The sequence below is a fragment of the Excalfactoria chinensis genome, chromosome 1 (assembly GCF_039878825.1).
Source record: "Excalfactoria chinensis isolate bCotChi1 chromosome 1, bCotChi1.hap2, whole genome shotgun sequence".
Taxonomy (NCBI): domain Eukaryota; kingdom Metazoa; phylum Chordata; class Aves; order Galliformes; family Phasianidae; genus Excalfactoria; species Excalfactoria chinensis.
This window is the reverse complement of record NC_092825.1, coordinates 56,809,821-56,830,810: the sequence shown is the minus strand read 5'-3', so window position 1 is coordinate 56,830,810 and position 20,990 is coordinate 56,809,821. Positions and strand designations below refer to the sequence as shown.

The 20,990-nt window shown below is 49.9% G+C and overlaps 1 protein-coding gene across 10 annotated transcripts in view; it reads right to left on the bottom strand.

Moving 5' to 3' along the window:
- DDX11 (DEAD/H-box helicase 11) overlaps positions 1-20,603 on the bottom strand; it is a 29,301-nt gene extending 8,698 nt beyond the window's left edge. For 2 of the 10 annotated variants that reach the window (XM_072342417.1, XM_072342387.1), the window contains exons 1-14: positions 20,294-20,430; positions 14,291-14,397; positions 13,173-13,336; positions 10,320-10,454; positions 9,732-9,968; positions 9,328-9,414; positions 6,229-6,386; positions 4,983-5,031; positions 4,356-4,463; positions 3,747-3,834; positions 3,055-3,257; positions 2,298-2,450; positions 2,168-2,214; positions 1,191-1,270 (exon numbers count right to left, since the gene is read on the bottom strand). In XM_072342417.1, the coding sequence (XP_072198518.1) occupies positions 1,191-1,270; positions 2,168-2,214; positions 2,298-2,450; positions 3,055-3,257; positions 3,747-3,834; positions 4,356-4,463; positions 4,983-5,031; positions 6,229-6,386; positions 9,328-9,414; positions 9,732-9,968; positions 10,320-10,454; positions 13,173-13,336; positions 14,291-14,321 (1,540 nt within the window). In that variant the 5' untranslated portion in view covers positions 14,322-14,397; positions 20,294-20,430. Of the gene's footprint in view, positions 1-1,190; positions 1,271-2,167; positions 2,215-2,297; positions 2,451-3,054; positions 3,258-3,746; positions 3,835-4,355; positions 4,464-4,982; positions 5,032-6,228; positions 6,387-9,327; positions 9,415-9,731; positions 9,969-10,319; positions 10,455-10,556; positions 10,716-13,172; positions 13,337-14,290; positions 14,398-20,293; positions 20,431-20,549 lie in introns of those variants that run through there. The other 8 variants (XM_072342395.1, XM_072342407.1, XM_072342403.1 and 5 more) reach the window with 8 other exon arrangements.
- Between the last annotated feature and the right edge of the window lie 387 nt (positions 20,604-20,990).

The window sequence follows — 20,990 nt, the reverse complement described above, 5'->3', positions numbered from 1 at the left end:
TGAACGGGGAACTTAAGCAAACAACTGAGCTGAAAGCACAGCGTAAGTACCAAAAAAAACCATCAAGAATCAGTTTCACATCTGGAAGAAGCAGCTATGCAGAGAAAATGGCATCTCCCACTCAGTTTTTCTTTCCCTTGCAGGATAGCCCCACGCTGTAGGACAAGTGTGCTGCTGCATCTGAAGAAATGCCACCTACATTCGTTCTGTAGCAGGAAACAGCAGGTAGGGTGGGTGCATACAAATGCTCACACAGTTATCGTGTTGCAAAAATGAAGCGACAGGGACTGCAGTGCATCCCTCACCCCTCCTCAGTGCAGCACCAGGAGCTGGGAGGTGCACGGGCTGACAGATGATTGGGAAGAGGGGAAAAGCTGAGTTCCACACTCAGACCCTGACGGACAGAACAGTATTAATTGCTGCCATTCGCTGTGCTTTATGTGCCAGCGTTTAACACCCACCTCACAATTCACTTTGCAGCCTCAATCATGAAGCTGTACTCAGACTGCAGGCTAATGAGAGCACTAAGCCCAGTATGGGGAAGGGAAGACCGGCAGGGACTCGTCTGAGAGGAGGGCACAGAGCACCAATATGCTCTTGCACCAAAGAGCTGCTTCTTCCCTGTGGAAGAGGAACTTCTTTGTGAGCTTGTGGCAGGCTCTCTTTAAGGCACACTGATGTAAAAAGGACAGTGTGTTACAGGAGGGGAGCCATGCGAATGCCAGTAGATTTAAAGATCACAGAAAGGAAAGGCACCTCTCAAGAAAAGAAGAAAAAATACAGAATCGCTTTGCAAAGGCATGCCTGCCACAGGCAGAGGGCTTGCTGCCAGATGACACAGAAGGATTATTCTGTGCAGCTTTTGTGCAGCGCTGATTACTGTCACACCTGCTGTATTCCTCACTTTGGACCACACCACCCCCCCCCATTCAAATCGGATCTGAAGATCACACAGGAAAAGGGGAACTGCTCTTAACAACTTACAGCATCAGCTAATGAAAAAAGAGAGGGGTTCAGGCAGACACCATGTCCTTATGTTATAAAACAGGCTGAGAAATGATAGTACTGGCACCAACCATGAGCAGCAACTCCTCACAGCTTGTGCAGGAGCAGGAGGGACAGAGCTCTGAAGGAACACCAAATGCCTCTGAGTTTCTAAGCATCCACAGAGAGAGAAACAGCTTGCTTACCTCCCAGCATGGCTACAAACCGCTCCAGCAAATACAGGATCTGCTTAATGTACATCAAGTTCTTTGCCTTCAAACGTTTCCTATGGAAAAAAAAAGAGGTGTTAGGCCCCAAAACATCTTCAAGGACTAACACACAGCTCCCTAAGCTGCAGAGATAAGTAACTGAACTCCCCTTAATTTGAGGCAGAAAAGAACCAGACAGCAGCAGAAGAGATCTGTACGCTGGGGAACCATGAAGAAGCAGCTAGGAAGCAGGTTCTGCTACTTGGCCCTACTTCTAGGCTTCACACAGGCTTCCTGACGACCTTGAACAAGCCATCAGCTGTGCCCTACATAAGACTCATACTCCCTGTTTGTGACGGGGCTCTGAACACCCTGCTGACAGCCACCCCCAAGCACTCACCCATGCAGCCCAAGTACTTGGCTGTTCCTACAGACACTGTTATCCTCACGCACAAATTACAATGGCATCGATGCCCCAAGTCTCTGCCATGATAACGTTGTGCAAATTCAGTTGTTAGCATCAAGCACAATAATCGGCCATTGCAGGTATGACAAGATGTGAGATTTGGTCACAGTCAAAAAACACAGAGCTGCCTCCTCCTCAGAGCTTCCTGCCTCTGCTATAATGCCAGTCAGCGCACAAAAGGTTAAGATCCAGGAGCTGAAAGACTGGAGCTTTCATAACTCTGCATCACAAAGCAGGAATGATTAGAGAGAGACTAGGAAAGAAACGGAGTGTAAGGAAAAGCCAGAATCCTCAGGGTATCCCCTTTCTTACAGCTTAATACCAGCCCCAGGAGTCTGAATTAGATGGGTTCTAGACAGAGATAATGATGCAAGCGGCTTTTCATCTGCAGAAGTATTAATGCAAATAACCTTCCTCTGGGAAAAAGCAAGAAAGGCCCCACAGACGTGACACAAAGCACAGCATCCAGGCTGCCTGCTGCTGTTACACTCTTCTCTGAGATCCTCACCTGTATCGCTCCATGTACTGCAGCAGCTGGGAGTGGGCACAGCACAGCTACAAGAACAAAAAGCAGAACTGGGATTATAGAGTTGAGAAAAGGTGCTCACCCACAGTTAACAGGCCAGGCCATGACTCACCTGAGAGCCGCTGACCTCCACGCTATGGATACAGGTCATGGTGTCTATGAGGTTGTGGGCCTCGTCGATGATTACAACCTGGTCCTTCAGGATGATCCCTGCAGCGCTCCTGGTGGCCTCATGCAAGAGCATCTGGTAGGGCAGCACCACCAGCTACAGGGGAAGCACACACTGCCCTGATTCCAGCTCTCATCCTGATGGACTCAGAGCTCTCACCAGCAGCTCATAACGGGCCTACATCAGATGGCCTTGCAGAATTCCATCAAGTTACTTACTCTTATTATGGGAGAAGTAGCAAGAGAGACAGGAGAAAGTGCTTGAGGTAAGTTGAGGGAAAATGATTGTGCATACCAATTCCTGAACTAGTTTGACCCCCAAATAATTACGGTAAGAACAGACTAGAAGTGCAACAAGTTACCAAAAGAGTGTCTTTTGACAGAGAACCAAGCAAGGAACAGTAGTGGCAAATGGCGAGACTACAGCTGTGTGCCTGTATCACCTCACTGACTGAACACTTCAAGTATTTCAGAATGCTTGACCCAAAACTGAGACACGCTTACAGCCTCCCTGCTAGCTTGAAAGCTTGAAAGAGATACTCCCACTTTCCTTTCCTTTTTCAGCAAAACTAAACCTGACAGAAACACAACCTGTTTACAGACTCCAAAAACACTGTGCAACAAAGTGCTGGTTTGCTTTAGTAATTGGTTTATTCTTAGAGATCCTGGCACCGATTCCCTAAGCAGTGTCCACACCTTACCTGAGCAGCAGGAATGGCGTATCGACTCCCATAATAGGGGCAGGCTTTGGTCTCCTTTCCCAAAGTCACCAACTGCTCAATATCCTTCACTTCCACTAGAACTTCATCACGGAGAAACTGCATTTGCTCATAGGAATAAAATGGGCACACGGCACGACTCACACGTCTCTTCTTCCCTTCGACCTCTGCATCGCTCTTCTTTTCTGACAGCAGAAAATCAAAAGCAAGCCGTGAGTACCACTGAAAAATCTAAACTCAATACTCCGCACCCTTGTAGTGGTACCTTCTGAACTTCAAAGCAGGATATGTCATGAGTATTGGACCCATCATCTATTGAGGGAGTATTAAAGCAGTGACATTTTCACCCTCACCGTGGACACTGCTCTTGCTGGTTAGATTTTAGTCATGGGATGTTTTCCCACATTTCTAGCAGTAAGTTACAAAGACAAGCACCCTTCCATTGCACAAGTCCTGACCAATGCAAGACATTTAGCAAATATATACAGATCTTGGTGTGCTAACCTGGAGTACAAAAGGTAAAAGCACTAAGGATCTCTAGCTCTGCTCCCCCAGGTTGCCCTTTTTAGGCTCCTAATGCTCTCCTCCTTGAACCAACTGGCAGAGAGCGCTGCCTGCAGCCTCTCACCCCCAGCTTTATCAGCCATTGCTTCCCGGTGCTGAAGTGTTCATACCATGTTTGTTCTTTTGCATCTCCGTGCAGCGATCATTGATGAGCTGCAGAGCCCCCAAGCGGCGCACCTCCTCATTCACACACAGGTTCTTAGACATGCAAAGAGAGGGGGCAGCAGGTCGAAGAGTGCTCAGTGTGCACCCTTCCCTGTAAAACAGTCGCATTTAAAGCAATCCCAGGCCAGATTCACAACCAGAAGTCAGGCACCTCGTGTATTTGCTGCTACAGACACGCTCAAAACCCCAAAAGAAATCAGTAAGGAGACAAGGTGTTCTCAGATGGCTCACGGCTACACAACTTCTACAGAAAGGCAAGCAGAATTAATATCTAAAAGAGTGCCTTCCCAGTGACTCGGGCATCTATAATCTTCCACAGCAGAAGAGGGAAAACAAGGCTTTTGCATTTACATCAAAGGGCAAATGGCCAAACAGCTCAGAGAAAAAGGTACATCGCACGGATCTATATCACGACACACAAATAGCTTTTCCAATGGAAGACTCATCTCAGTCCCTGAGATGCCTCCTGATGTGTCACATCCCCACACCTCCTAGCAAAGTCCTTCACACTGAATGAACACACACTCTGGGTCCTTTGTGACTGTACCACATACCTGCCTGGATCCCAAGGAGACCAGACGCGTGTCTTTGCCAAAAGGACTTTTTTGCACTTCATGCACAAACTGAGACAGCTGGGAGTGAGTGCGGCTGCAGTAGTAAATCTACAACGAAGAAGACCACAGAAAGATGAGAAGAATATGGAAGCCAATCTCCTATTCTACAACCAATCCTGCAGGGAGGCAGCCAACCACCTCAGCGACATTAATCTTGCTCAAGCCTTCAAAACACAAAGGAAGGTATATGCTGGAATGTCACTGTACAACTGCCAAGGCTAAAAGCCTTATCTTTACTTTCTGTTGTGCATTTGTCCTTTATTTCCATTGAATTTTCCAAGGCCTTATAATAACCGGGACTCACTGTAGAGTGATGAATATGTGCTTCTTGCAGCAAGCTGCAGAAAAATGTCAGTGATGTTAGCAGAGCAAACTGCTTAGGCAGCCACTATAGCCCAGAAGGAGATGAGAGCAGCAGAAATGGTTGTTGTTATCAACAAACTTGGCAGTCCTTGGACGCCACTTCCTAAATCCCTCCGTACTGCATTACCCTGGGAAGGGTGCAAGGAAGCCATAATTCTCTCACACTGTTCTACCAGGTGGCATAATCTACCCTCCTCATCTCACCTTCGTCACATGTTCTTCTTCCAAATCATCGTCATCATCTTCCTCCAGCCTAAGAAAAGACAAAGGCCAAAGAGTTTCCTTTCAGCAGACAGTCACTGGGAGTTAGAAACAAAGGATGCTCTACCACAAGGCAACAATCTCAAAGGAGGTGCTTGTGTCTACGGGACGTAACAGAAAAAAAATGACTTTCTAGGAATACTATGGGTGGGCACAATCATGCCAGCTTTGCTCTTGAGAAGAAAAACATCTGCAGGGTTGTGTCTTTAGCAGCTTCCAAGAAGCATCTTAAATATAAATAAATAAATAAATAATGTGGTGTTTTCTAAGCCCCTGGCATAAACCAATCAAAGCGATACTATCCTTTGGTGTGCTTATTTATTTATTTTTATAAAGCGTTCCCCTCAGAGACGATTTACCACCCTCGAGCTGTTGCGCGAAGAAGAAGAAGTTTCAGGAAGATATTTAGCTGCCCTACAATTCCTCAAAGGCAACAGCAGTTTAACGCTTAGTAACTGCTTCATTTGTATGTAGCTTAAACGCTTTGCGATTTGAAGGCAGGAGGATCCGCCTAGATACTAATTAGTAGATTTGTATTTTAGACGTGTTGGACTTTTCATGCTGAAGTCTGGCTCCTGGCTTTCTGCATAACACGGAAGAAGCAACTGTATGATACAGAAAAGCGTGCACTTGGTTTTCGTGCTTTAGCTCAGTCTTCAGGAATGTGACCTTCTCTCCCTTCAGAATATCAAAAGATGCCGCTGCTAAATCTGCAGAACTGATAGAGCTTCCTCTGACACCCTAAGGAGCATTTTGCTTTTCTAATGCAAAGAAGTTCATCTCAAGGCTTTCACCCGGCATCCAGAGGCACTCTCTGGGAAACAGACTTGGAAAAAGCAGGAGGCTGTCATGCATTTAAAGAAAGATGTGCTTTCTCAGAGGACACTTGAGGCTGCGTCACTTCAGTGAGTGGGAAAAAAAAGGAAAAGCAACAACAACCAAAACCAAAAAAAGCAAAAAAAAAGAGAATCCTAATGAAAAAACAACCTACCAACCAACCACAACCACAGCTTCAATGGGGGAGAAACTCCACATGTGCACAACACAGAGCCACATATATATCCAATAGCATAAGATGCTCAAGAAAGCAATCACTGTTGAACAGCTGAAATCCTTTCAATTAAGGCAAGCCAAAAAAGATAAATAAGACATTTCTCTGACAGGGAGCCCCCTCTGCCCCTGTCCTTACCCAGATGCCACTTTCTTTTCCTCGTCACTCTCATATTCAGCAAGAATCAGCTCCTCCTCGTTGTGATCCAGCTGCTCTGGGACAGCTGCTCCAGCTCCTTCTGACAGAATCTCCTTGCTGAGCTGCAGAAGGCGCTTTGTCTCATCCTCCTCCGATCGCTGAAAGGAACGCACCGTCTCATTATTTCTCATACACAGAAGCAGCACTTGCATCACTTTATGCCACCAGCAGTTCAGAGGAAAGCTCAGACCCTTCCCCATAGCACAGAGAAGGGATTGCTGTATGTAACCCCAGCAGGACCCTCTGAACACCCAACTCCTGAAGTGACCATATCCCTATAACCCAGGATTACTTGCTCAAATTAGCCCATAAAAATGACTGCCTCAGAAAGAAACTGTAAACAAAAAAAACCAACAACCAAGCAAACACATAAGGATGTAATCAAATAACCCACAGTTAACCTAAGGCTACAATAAACTCAATACCTGTTTTAGAATACAGAGCATGTATTCTCTTGTCCTTGTTTTTTTCCCCCGTTACGTTGTCCTTATCCTAACACAGGTCCATTCCTCTGCACAAGTTCTATTACACTGTTGAAGAACAGCTTTTAATTAGTTTTCTCTCCTGACAAAGAAAAGTTCCTTCCTCAGCCTGAAGACAGTATGTTCTGACTTTAGTGAGCATCCCATCACTGTGGCGTGATAAAGAAAGGCAGCTTACAGGTACTAACGGGGTACCCAAAAAAGCTGCTTTTCCAAATCTGTGTAGCGTTTCTGAAACTTGCCTTTGTCCTTTTTATCGTGTTTCTCATTTCCCACGCTTTTCATTCTCCTTTAAGAGAAACAACTTCTTTGTTCTGCTTGGTTTTGATTCACCATTCACCTCTCAACCTTTGATATTTATGCAACATCCTTTTGTCGGGAGTTGACACAGCACTCGAGATGGAGTACACAAACAGCCTGGCTGCCTCATAAGTGCCTGTTTAGGAACTTCAAGAGGGTATTTGTGGGAAGATTAAATCATACCATCAAAAAGCTCTTCAAGTTAAGGTTATTGGAGCCAGTTCGCTCAATTCGATGGCAGAAAAAATCTATGTCAACTTTCTGTGTGTAGAGAAGAGACACTTCTGGACAATATAATCACATTTACACAGAATTACAGAATCATTAAGGTTGGAAAAGATCTCTAAGATCATCCAGTCCAGCCCCAGCCCAACAGCACCATGCCTGCTCCCTCAGTGTCACATCCACATGGTTCCTGAACACTTCCAAGCACACACTGACTCCCCCCACCTCCCTGGGCAGCCTGTGCAGTGCAGCACCACTCTTTCTGAGCAGAAATGTTTCCTAATACCCAACCTTAGCCTCCCCTGGTACAACTTGAGACTATTCCTATCTTAACCTATCGCTGTTACCTGGAAGAAGAGGAGAAGACCTCCTTTTAGGTCATTGTTGGGAGTGATGAGGTCTCCCCTGAGCCTCTTCTCCAGACTGAACAATCCCAGCTCCCTGAGCCACTCCTCATAAGACTTGTGCTCCAGACCCTTCATGTCTTTGTTGCCCTTCTCTGGACATGTTCCAAGGCCTCAATGTCTTTCTGGTAGTGAGGGACCCAAAACTGAACACAATACTCAAGGTGCAGCCTTACCAGTGCTGAGTACAGGGGGATGATTACCTCTCTGTTCCTGCTGGTCACACTACTTCTAATGCAGGCCAGGATGCTGCTGGTCCTCTTGGCCACCTGGGCACACTGCTGGCTCATGTTCAGCTGAGCATCGCCAAACACCCCCAGGTTCCTTTCCTCTTCACAGTCCTCCAGCCACTCAGCCCCAAACCTATAGTGCTGCATGGGATTATTGTGGCCAAAGTGCAGGACCTGGCACTTGGCCTTGTTGAACCTCATCCCATGGAGCTGTTGTGACTAAAAGTGCAAGACCTGCAACCTGGCCTTACTGAAGCCCAAGCAATTGGCCTCAGCCCAGTGATCCAGCCTGTCCAGATCCCTCTGCAGGGCCTTCCTACCCTCAGGCATACCTAACACTCCCTCCCAACTTGGTGTCACATGCATACTTACTGAGGGTGCACTCGATCCTCTCATCCAGATCATTAATAAGGATATTAAACAGGGCCGATCCCAGTACTGACCCCTGGGGAACACCAGTTATGACTGACTGCCAGCTAGATTTAACTCCATTCACCACTGCTCTCTGGGCCTGGCCCTCCAGCCAGTTCTTTACCCAGCAAACACTGTACCTGTCCAAGCCATGCACTGCCAGCTTCCCCAGGAGAAAACTGTGGGAGACAGTGTCTATGAAGGTAAACAAGTGCAGTGGTGACCAAAGTACGACCAAAGCCTGACCTCACTTTTTTTTGGGGGGGTCTTCTGTTCCTACAGCCTTAAATTTAATCCCAGTTCTACAGGTTTGATTCCAGAATTAGTGTCCCCACATGCTCATGTAAAGAAGAGCTTTTCAAAAACCCCAGATATTAACACTTGAAAGCAGATGAGCCATCAGAACTGACATTCCTTCAATCCATGCACACATGTTGCCACAGAAAATTCTCTAAGCACAAGTTGCTGTACTTTAAAAAGATAATGTAATCGAAAATTTCAGAGAGCCAATTCAGCAATCCAGTACAAAGAGCTCCCCAGATACAGGGGCTGGACTATATAGAGACAAGCCACAGGTACAAGCAAGCATGACCAACACTTGAAACCATAAAGACAAAGGAAAATGGTTTAAAACTAAAGGTTTTAAACTAAAAGAGGGGAGGTTAAGCTGAAGGTTTTAAACAGAAGAGGGTTTTAAAGTAAATGGTTTTAAACCATAGGAGGGGAGAGTTAGATTAGACGTCAGGGGGAAGTTCTACACTGAGAGGGTGGTAGGCACTGCCATGGGCTGCCCAGAGAAGCAGTGGGTGCCTCATCTCTGAAGGTGCTCAGGACCAGGTTGGGTGGGCCCCTGGGTAGCTGAGCTGCTGGGTGGCAGCCCTGCCCATGGCAAGGGGTTGGAACTGGATGGCCTTTGAGGTCCCTTCCAACCCAAGCCATTCTATGATTCTACGATACCATGATTCTAACCTCTGCAGGCCAACTCACCTTCCTCTTTGCTGCGTATTTTAACTGCACGTTATGGCGGATTTTCTCAAGACGTTCTTCTCGCTTCTTCCTCCTGATCTGCTCTTCCTGAAATGAAGGGAGAATGATGGAAGGATGAAGTCAATTTAGTCCTACAGGACACGCATAATTACTTTCCTATTACCCGGGAATAAAAAATAAAATAAAACAAAAACAATCCATCTCTTGCACGCCTATGAATGTTGCTATGTTGACAGCAGCCATCCTATACCTTATGCAGCTTACACCGGAATGCCTCATCCCTCTTAAGTGACATGGAGTCCCGTCAAAGGTGATGACCACCAAGTCACCACCCGTGACGTCACCCACTCTGCTCTTCACACCTTGCTATATTCCCCCTTCTCTACACACGAGCATTTCTCAACCTTCAGTCTGTGCACCAAATCCTGCTCTTCTTTCTTCTGCACAAACGCTGTGATCCAGTCTGGTTCCCCAGATGTGTCCCCGCTGTTCAGACATGCCGGTCCACCAGAAGCCGGGGGCTGCTTCTCTTCCTGCCCGCTGCCCTCTGGAGCCAGAAGCCGTGCCTCCTCCTGCCGCTTTTTCTCCTCAAAGTCTCGGAGCCAGGAGAGGGCCCCGCAGATGAGGCTTAGTGACTTCCCCTGGTATCGGAAACAAAGAGGACAAGCCACACAAGGTGTCACTGCTGTCACCTCCACAGAGATGAGGCACTCAGCACACCAGCTGAGTGGGACCTGGCCAAGGCCATGCACAGAGATACCCATGTCACACTTTACGACCTTGCAAGTGGCACCTTTCTGTTTTCTACACACAGTTCCAAAGCCGGCACCACAGACGTGGCTAACGCATGCTGTAACAGGACGCCTAACTCTGTCCTTGTGCAGGGAATGAGCCCGGCCTGCCCTGCTCCCCCTCCCCAAGCACCACTTAGCACCGCCCTGCAAGCAGCCCTATCACGTTGTCACCCCCCCACACGCCCCCCCGCTGCTCACCGTGCCCGTGGGGCTCTCGAAGATCCCGACCCGCCCGGCCTCCAGCGCAGCGTACAGCGCTGCCATGAACTGCTCCTGGATGCGGTACGGCGTGTAGGGGAACGGGAAGCTGGTCCGGCCCGGGCCGCTCACCGCCTGCGGGCACACAGACAGCCGTCAGCGGGCATCAGGCAGCACCCACCCGCTCCCACCCACAGCCCGCTCCCTGCCTGCTCTTTTCCCCAGCCCGCCGCCCACCTCTGCCGTCCCGCCATCCATCCCGGCCTCCCCGCTTCGAACGGAGCGCCGCGGGAGCCCCTCCCGCTTCCCGTGACGTGAGGGGACGGCCCAGCGCGGCGGAAGGTGCCCGGCGGGGCGGGCCCGGAGTCTGGGCTGACCCCGAGTGACATAGAGCTTCTCTCTGTTCGTTTAAAGCCTGCCCCCCTTGTCCTATCACCACCGGGCTCTGTATTAAGCCGGCCCCCTCCTACATGTAAGCTCCCCACAACCTCTGGAAAGCCCCAATGAGGTCTCCCCGGGGCCTTCTATGTTCCGCGTGTGTGTGTACACAGTGACACAAAGCATAAAGAGAAAAGGAAAAGAAAAAGGTTTATTTAGGATGGAAACGCATCCTTCGTAACAAAACACAGCAATATAGAGGTTTCTGTAATGCAGTCATTAGCACAGTACTACGTGTCAATATAGGAATTCCTAACTGAACAGTGAGCTTTACACGTTACTAAAGCACAAGCAATAGGGAGCTAAAGACGAGTTCTCTCACAAAAAGGACTACAAAATCACAGTCTCCTGACTACCATTAGGAACCCATCATACACACACACGTCTAAGGGGAACCCCTTTTTTTTGGTTAAACAAAGTAAGGCCACAGCTTTGCCCTCGTTTTGTTGATGTCCCTAATAGGAAGGTGTTAAAAACCAAGGAGGACAAAGCTGCCGAACACCGCTAACGGGCAGTGTTCCAACTGGCTACGTTTGCACATCCAAGTCTTGTGGGAACGGCTCCATCAGTTTGGCTTTACTCAGCCATTTTGTCACCCAGATGCTGTGTATGGAGGTAGGAATTCATTGTCCCATGTAGGATTTGGAACAGAGGTTTGAGAAACAGAACGGGTTGAGGTTCAGCTCCTGAGCTTTGGACTGAAGGAATTGGAAGTGCTGCTCAAACGTGGGGTCAACTCCCCATGTTCATGGAAAATACAAGTTTCTACGTCTACTACAGTGCCTAATGAGACGGAGTTTTGAATGAGAGCCATCTTGGACCTTTCAAGTGTGATCTTTCACTTAGTTGAAAAAGTTCTCTAGAAAGCCCAATTCTTCTGCTCGTATTCTACCGCAGACTCACAGTCCCCAAGTTGCACGGAACTTGGTCTCCCCTCAGCTTTCAGTATGCTTTCTAAACCGCCAACACACAACTCCTAGGATGAGCTCCCTGACCTCGTAATTTAACATACCACCGGGGTTAAGCACCCAGCCCTGGCACTAGAGCTGCTACAGCGTCTCCTTAGCCTTTTGCCGCTGTAATTCTCAGCATCCATGTTTTTCACATGCCCTCAGACACAATGGAATTCTGCTCCAACCAACCCTATGGGAGAAGAGAGCAGGAAGCGAGAGTCCTTCTACCCACAGTACATTTATAAGGTTTCTTGGCCACATGGATTCTCAAATGCACTTTAAGCGTCGAACTTTTCCGGAAGCTTTTCCCACACTCACCACACTCGTAGGGCTTGGATCCCGCATGGATCCTCAAGTGTGCACCCAAAGCTGAGCTATGCCGGAAGGTTTTCTCACATTCCTCACATTTGTAGGGTCTCTCCCCCCGGTGGATCCTCAAGTGGATATTGAGTGCTGAGCTCCGACGGAAGCTGTCCCCACACTCCACGCAGATGTAAGGCCGTTCCTCCGCGTGCGTGGTCTGGTGCTTGATGAGAGTGGGGTGGTCACTACACCTCCTGCCACACTCGGCACACTGGTAGGGGCTGGGCAAGAGGCTGCCATGGTACAGGGGCAACACTTTTCCCCCATGGATGCGGCGATGCGTGGTGAGTGCCGAGCTCTGGCTGAAGCTCTTCCCACACACGGAGCATTTGTAGGGTTTCTCACCTGTATGCGTCCGCATGTGGGTCACCAGCGAGGAGCTCTGGCGGAAGGTTTTCCCACATTCGGTGCACTCGTAGGGTTTCTCTCCTGTGTGGATCCTCTGATGCCGAATGATGGCTGAGCTGTCCCGGAAGCGTTTCCCACATACCTGGCACTTGTGGGGCTTCTCTCCAGTGTGGACCCTCCGGTGTATGATCAGGGAGGAGCGGTCGCTGAAGCTTTTCTCACACCGGGGGCAATGAAATGGTTTCTCACCTTTGTGGCTTCTCTGATGGACGATGAGATGCGAGTTCTGGCTGAAGCTCTTCCCGCACTCATTGCACTGGTAGTGTCTCTCTCCCGTGTGGGTCCGCTGGTGCCTGATCACGTTGGACCTCTGGCTGAAGGTCTTCTCACACTCGTTGCACTGATAGGGCTTCTCACCTGTGTGGATCCGCTGGTGTTTGATCAGGTCCGAGTTGCGGGTGAAACTCTTACCACATTCAGAGCAGCTGAAGGGTTTCTCTGACAGGTGGATCCTCTGGTGCTGGCTGAGATACGAGCTCCGGCTGAAGCTCTTCCCACATTCGGGACACTCATAGGTTTTCTCCCCCACCTGCTGAATCCAAATGGTGCCATTCCCACACGTGGGAGGGTCTGACCTGTCCCCAGCAAGGACCACCTCGCCAATGGGAGCGCCGCCACCATCCTCGCACTCCCACTCTGCCATCACAGAGGGAGCTCCCTTTCCCCGTCTCTTTCCAAAAGACAGCTTCACCTCATTTTCCATCTCTAGCTCCTGCTTGCAATCTGGTCTTTCATCAGAGTCCCAGAGGGTATCTGCAGTGGGCCTTCTGGAGGTAAATGGGTGCAAGTCACCTCTCGCAGGCCTTTCCGGATGAGGTTGAGCCTTCTGTATGTCACCCATGGTCTGGCCACCTGCTGGAGTGAACAGATGAACTAGCGATGAATAAGCCCCTCTGTTTCTCTTTGTGTTCTCTGTGAATTACTGCTGTCCTCCAGCATTCCCTAGCTTAATCAAGGAAGGAAGCAGACAGCACCACAGAAACACTGTCCCCTGCTAAGCAGAGTACTTTTCTTCTTTGCAGTCATAAACCTTATCCTTACAAAGAAAACCAGACATATTCTGCAGCAAATTGTATCTAGATTTTGTCTACAGAACAGATAGGCAACTGAACGGAATGATAAACTGTTTTATTAATCAAGCATGGAAATGTACATTTAGACTGAAACATTTTGAGGCTCTTGGTTTTGCATTAGTGTGGAGAACACAAGTGGGAAATGAATCCCAGCAGATTAGCTGGAGGGCACTGCTTACAGAGCCAACATCATCATCTTATGTGTGGGAGGTCAGAAGCCGAGCAGAATGCAGCAGGATAAGCCCCTCAGGTTTTGAAGTGGCTGATCTGTTTATTTGGGAAGACAACACCACAATGGTTATACTAATGCCCGAAGTTCTGCTTATAACACTCAGGGCTGAAAAGCCTTCACAGTGCAAATAAAATAACAGCACTGGGGCCCAGCACAGATCCCAGGACAGGTGACTGACCAACAACACGTTGAAAATACTGTCAAAGGAAGAAAAAGCCACATTGGGGTTATTTATGCCTCCTAACACGCCAAGTACAGATCTTTGCTGAAGAAGACACAGTATTTGATTAAGTTTCAGACAGACTTCTCTTCAAAAGGTCCCGGATTCCCCAGGACTGCATTTCACTTTCTCATGCCCTGCCTGAAAATCTTCCTGAGAACAAAGTCTATGTAGTACAGGAGCTGAGGTGTAGGATGAGCGTGAAGCATGCAGCACAACATAACCCGATTTCCAGCATTCACACTTTTACTTCTTCCCCAGGCACGCACTATTCAATTTCTCACCTTGTGAGCAGCACCTCCACTGTTTCAGCATTCAGCTCCTCCTTGACACAGTGCTGTTTCTCTTCACTCTATCCACGAGGTTAAAGAAAAGTCAGGGACAGCAGCTCCTGATCAGAGAGAGAAAGCAAATGTAACAAATACCATCAGTTCTAGTAGCGGTGTTGAGACTGAGATTTAGGAAATGAAAGCATCCTAGGCCAGAGTAAAATAATGCTCAGAAACACAAGTCGGGGTCACTGATGTTCTGTCACACACAGTGACACTGCTGGTGAGGTCTGCTAGCCAGGGCCTCTCACACAGCAAAGACAGGGTTGGCTGCACATACTACAGAGAGCTGCCTGTCAGCTTGCTGAGTTCTGTACAAAAAACAGAGATGCCTGAAGCCATTTTCTCCCTGTCAAATTTCCTGCCGGTGAGTTAAATATGAACACAGTACAGTCCTGCTGAGGCAGAGGAAAAATGCTGCCTGCACGCACGTGCTGCCTTCTGCATCTGCCTGGAGTCTTCATGGAGGTGCATTTGTTTGGTGGCTCAGCCAGGCACGCACAGGGCCGAGAGAGGGATTTCAATCTGTTCACACATCAGCAGCAGCAATAGCAGACCAAAGGCATAATTTCCAATCTTGTTCAACAAAATGACACTATGGCTGCCTCATTCCTGACAGAGGAATGAGGGACACGGGGCTGGAAATGAGCTGAAAAATGCAGCTACACACATCCGTGAGTGAACACTGACATCATTTGGTTTGGGCAGTTTCGAGTGCCAACATACAAAGAATTCTTTACAGAGCAGAAGTATGGTGTACAGGAGTGGGTTTTGTGGGATAGGAAATTGGGTCACCTATTTAGTTCTGTGCTGTGTTTGCGCAGCAGACCGAGGCATTTTAAGATGCTGAATTCTGAACACCCAGAAAGGTACAGGTTAGAGAAAGAAGATGCTTAAAAACTGCACATGTGAATGCCAGCTCTGCAATGGCACTGCATCATTTCAGTTACGTGGCTTCGCACTGTGCCACTGGAACATGACAGGGAAGTCGAGCCCTCCTTCCCCGTGTGTAACCCTTCAACCTATAAGGCAGGCAGCAGGTAGGCCTGACCCTGCACTGAGCTCCTGACATGATGGGCAGAGGCCCGAAGGGACCTGTGTCCTTCCCCATGAAGGGACACAGCTGACACAGGGAGCCACCGAGACCCCAACCCTTGGTGAAGCAGAAGTAGGGAGAATATATGTCTGACACAAACCCAACTAACAGCTACTGTTGGGTACATAGGGCGGGAGGAGAGCTGTGGGCAGGAAGAAGTGGGGGACAACGGAAGCAAGGAACAACAGAGCAAAGAACGAAGGTGTCTGTGACACCACACAACATCACCGGAAACAAGGGAAGCACGCTGTGCTCCCTACAAGCAGCTCTGGTACAGGAGGGAAGACACGGGCAGGCGATAGGCTGGCTCAGGCAGCATGTACAGCATCATGTCAGCCGTACAGGCTCTTCTGGTTCTGTTTGGTGAGTAGAAGATGTCTCCCCTTCAGGTCAGGGCATGAGGAAACATGGCTGATGTGGCTGTTCTTTGCCTCCTCACCCTGGTGTACTCCAGTGGGGGCACACTGGAGGTGAGACAAAGAGAAAAGGGCACCGCTAAAAACCATCACTATACAGATTTCAGATGCTTACAGTTTTGTCAGTCTTTATACACTGGAGCTGGTATGTTATTCAAGGAGAGACAGGGAGGGACTGCTGAGCTGAGGGAGGAGGATTCGGAGCTGGACACAGCTGGGCAGAGGCTGGAGCAAAGGTGGAGTCTGGAGATGTGACACAGCTGGGCACACAGACCAGAAATGAGAGCAGAGACTTGGGGTCGAACCACCAACCAAGAAGGGAAGAATGGCCAGATGAGGAGGTAGGGGGGGAAGAGGGAGATGTGAGAGAGGACCTTGGTTAAAGGCGAACAGAAGGCGTTGGAGTTGGAAGAAATGGACAGAAAGGCATTGCTTCCCAGCCTGCATCCTAGTGAGAGGCTGTGGAGGAGCCCCATATTTCCTGGTTTCCTTATTCCCCCACTTCCTTTAGATTTCCAGTCACTTGGCTGTGTCTCATTCTCATCTAATACTGTTTCACAGAAGGCTCGATAACCTCTGTGGTCAATTCAAGAGGGAGTTAGATGCTTTTATTTGATCACGCTGCATCTACAGGCGCACAGATGTTAATAAGACAGCAGAGATGTTAACAAGATAGAGGCCATGTAGAAATGTTTAAGTTTGCCTTTACAAGAAAAGACATAGATTAACAGACTACTCCAGAGGTTGCAAAGTCAAGGAGAATGCTTACATCATCCCTAAGCTGCGTTCATTTTGCAACTCTTGATTTGTTCCCTCTGTGCACACAGCAACACAGCTCTCGCTTACCTTCTTTTCACATGGATTATGGCTGTTTTAGTCCTGGGATGGACAATGCCTTTGCAATGTGCAGCTGTTCAGTAAGCTGTCACTCTGTTCTGTGCTTGATTTATATGCAGATCCCATTCAAATAATTCTCTTCCTTGTGAACTTTCTATACACTCTACGTTCTAGTGCTTCGCAGCTGTTAATTCGTTTATAGTGACTTGGCGAATAGCAAAATGAGGGCAGAGAAGGATTAAAGTTAAAAATACCCACTACTTTCAGAATCCCAGTTCAAGATGCTTCAGCCCTTTCTTCTCAGAGTAGATGCTACTGTAGCACATGCTACATCCACCTCTAAGTCCGACAGCAAAGCTGCATTCTCAGTTCCAGCCACAACTTCCCAGACCTTCCACCCAGCTCAGGATTTCAATCTCCGGTGATTTTGGTAAAGGCCCTTCAGCCACATACTGTCCCCAAAATACTACACTTCTGTTAGCATGGGTAGAGCTGGTCCCCTCCATGCCTCAATCTCCATTTTTTACCCTCTCGCAGCATTGTTCTGGACACTGCATCCAGCCAAGGCAACAGAGGTCTGGGCTCACCCTGACAGCTCTCCTGAAGGTGCTACAGTTAGCACTACCTCCTCCTAAGCCTCTGCATTTCATGTCTTACCAGTGCTGTCACACTGGGGCTGCAATGCTGGCCCTGGGGTTGGAAAGGCACAGCAACCGGGCACACCACTCTCCAATGAAGAGTACCGCCAGTTCTTCAGGTCCCTTCGGATCGCTCAACGCGCCAGCATTGCCTGCCGTCTCCGCGCACTGTATGGTTGCCAGAACCCTGTGGTCCGAAGACTGGATGAGTACGAAAACCATGGAGTCGTCCCACAAGGTAAAGGCAACCACAACTGTCATGGGAAGGAAGACAGATAGGGGTCCTGCAGTGCCGGCACTGCACCTCTATGCTGGGAGGGGACTGACACTTGGGAACTGGTAAGAGAGAGGACAGGCAGTAATACCAGGTGAGGAGAAGGCATCTGTTTCTGAACACCTTGTCTTACACTTACATGTGGCAGCCACACGTACGTAGCACCAGTCTCTTCTCAGGGCTTCAGTGGCAGTGGAGTTTCTCCCGAGCACATGAGCTTTTCTAATCTCTGACAGGGAAGTTACTTGCTGAAGGTTGGTGGGACCTCCGCAATGGAGTTTACCACCAAGTCCATGTCTTTATTTGCCTTTTTCTAGGACCCGTATGCTCTGAACTGCCAGAAACTACCTTCTTCCCCAGCTTCTGTGCATTTGCTTTTTTTCGCTGCACTACAAGAAGGTACTTCATTAAGGTGAGTTACGTAGCTATTTCCTGATGACCTGGTGCATTGTGCTCTGGGCAATGATGCAGCAAATGTGAAACGAGAAAGTGTGAAAAAGAAGCTACAGACAGGGAAGGCAGAGGAGAGCTGTGGGCAGCTCACTTGTCAGGGGTACCCACACCAAGCTGGCCAGTCTACACAGGTGGCTCCTGCAACCACCTGCCAAAAAGGAGACATTGGGGAAGGTACTCTTGAAGAAAATGAACCTCTGAGCCACCTCTGTTCTTATGTCCAGCTCTCATTCCAAGCAAGGTGAGATAACAAAGCTACTGCAGGAGGACGGGTGAGTTGTGCAGGCTTCATGGGAAGATAACCGAGAGTCACAAAAGGGGACTTACAGGGAGACATGATGAGGAAAGCAGAAGGTTTCTTTCCCTCCCTGGGCTTAAGGGAGCTCATCTTGGCAGGGAATGGGAAGAATGGGATGGCACTGTGTGCACCAACATCACAGTGCAGGGCAGGGTCCAGGCGCCTGTTCCTCAGGCCCACCACCTCTCGAGGAATGTTTTTCTCCTCCACAGCGGACTGTGTGCCCGGGAGAGCACAAGACCAACCTGAGCAGCACACAAACTTTCAACAACACGGCCCTGAGCAGCGATGCAGCGTTGTCTGCTATCTTCGGACCTCAGTCTGTTTTTCCCACCTCTTCTGCAACCACCCAGCCAGCCAGCTCCAGGCCTAACAAGGAAGGAGCTAATGTCTCCAGCTCCTCACCTGATGTTATACCACTGCCGGGGAACACACAGCCTTCCACCTCACATCCCACGCAGACAGTCAGCAGCCAGCAGCAGGGACATCTGCCTGCTACAGACATTGAGGATCTGTTCCTGAGGCTGCAGGACAGGCATGTGAAGAGCTTGCTGCACACAATGCAACAGCTGCTGACCATGGGAAAGGGCATGGAGGAAGAGCTGCAGGCTGCTGCCCAGAGGCTTCTGGTGGCCCTGAACAATGCAAGTGTGTCTCAGGGGGCAAACAGCACTGACACAGAGCATGGAAGATAAAAGTGATCAGCAAAATGGGATGAGCCATTGCAGCTTAGAGGGGATGTTTGGGAACAGAGAAAGTAGAATCCTCCTTCCCCAGGCCTGAGGCACCATCAGGGTTGCAGCACTTCCTCTGCCCATGGGTGAGAACTAGGGAAAGAAGGCCTCTCCTGAGGGCAAGGGAAAACCCAGCCCCAGGATTCAAAGATAAAGATGTTATCTTCTCAAAAAGAATCGCCCCAAGCATGCATTGTTCTTTCCTGCACATCCACGCATCCACTACTGTTTGGTCTGACCATCTCTATCCTCAGACAGGGCAAGAAGTAACACTTTTCCTAGGTGGGGTTGTACCACTGCCATCATTAGCTCCCCTCTGCAGAGAGCTGGAGTTTGTTATCCAGTGATTGCACAGCAGAATGCTGGCCTTTCCTCACCAAGGGGAGGTGTTTCTGCTCAGACGCATGAAGGGACTATCTCCTTTAGAGATCTGTGTGTGAATAAGCACACACACAGACACGAGGAGGGCTCTACCTGCAGAAGGCCTATTCCCTTGCAGAAGAACTGCTGGTCCAGCATTCTATTGCACTGGTGTAGGCACAGTTTGTGGCTATCTCTGAAATAGATGCTGTGACATCTATTTCTAACATCATGTTAAGGAACTCCTCTTGTCTCTCAAAAAGAAAGTAGCAGAGTCTCATTCACAGAGATCACCGTTGAACAAGAACCCCTGCGCACCTTATCCCACACAGGCCTTATATAACCTCTTCCTCTGTGAGGAAAGAAGAACAGGGACAAACCACACCGGGCGTGCTGTCCCCTCAGGGTGGGGATGGCTGCAATCCCTTTACTCTTCCTGAGTAACACAGTCAGGGCTGGGTAACGCACAGAACATCCGTACCCTGAAGGAAGCCCTTAGGAGAGCTCCCTCCTCTCAGACCCTCTGGTGGCCACGGAAAAAGGAACCTTTTCCAAGGCCCACGGAGGTCACAGGCGGGACCGCTAAGCGCAGCGCCAGCCCGCTCTGCCCCACGCAGCGCTCGTTGCTGCCGAGGCACCGTGGCTGCGGCACCACAACCCGCCGACCCCAGCACCACGGCTGCGCTCACCTCCCCCCGCTGCTGGCCAGCAGCCCGCGCGTGGGCCGTCACGCCTTTCTGTTCCGGATTTAGCGATCCCAGCTCTAATTCCCCTCTCCGCCGGCTCTGACCGGGTCAGAGACAGCCGCGGGGCCGCCCCCTATGCCCGCGGCCGGCAGCAAGCGCCGCTCACCCGGCAGCGCCCCGTTGTGTCCCGGCGGGCGCGGCCCGGACCCGCCAGCAGCTCCCCGCGGTGCCGCCCGCGCCTCCTCCGCCTCGGCGCCGCCCGCTGTTGTGGCGGCACGGCCAGACTTACCGCGGCAGGGCCACGTGCGCGGCGATGCGGCCGGGGCCGGGCGGTGCGGAGGGGCCGCCGGGCGAGGGGCGGTGCGGAGCGGCGCTGATGTTAACCCCTGTGTGCGCCGGGGGAGCGGAGCCCCTTCGCGTACCTGTGGCGACAGCGGGAGGAGGCACCGAGGACGCAGCCCGTTGGGTTCCCGTTCTCCGCGTTCCTCACAGCCCTGGTAATGCTCGATTGCTTTCTGTCCTCTTGGTGACAGGACGGTACTACTTTGTTTCATAGAATCACACAACGGCTTGGGTTAGAAGGGATCTTAAAGCCCTCCCAGCCCCAACCTCTGCCGTGGGCAGGGCTGCCACCCAGAAGCTCGGGCTGCCCAGGGCCCCATCTCAGCTTGGCCCTGATGCCTCCAGGGATGGAGCACCCACAGCTTCTCCGAGAGGCCCATGCCAGGGCCTCACTGCCCTCTATGTAAAGAATTTCTGCCTAACACCTTGGCAAAATCTCCATCTTTTTATTAGTCAATTAGTGGTAACTTACCCCAGAGAAAGACAAGAAGTCAGAGCAGCCGCCCTTCTGTCAAGGGAGG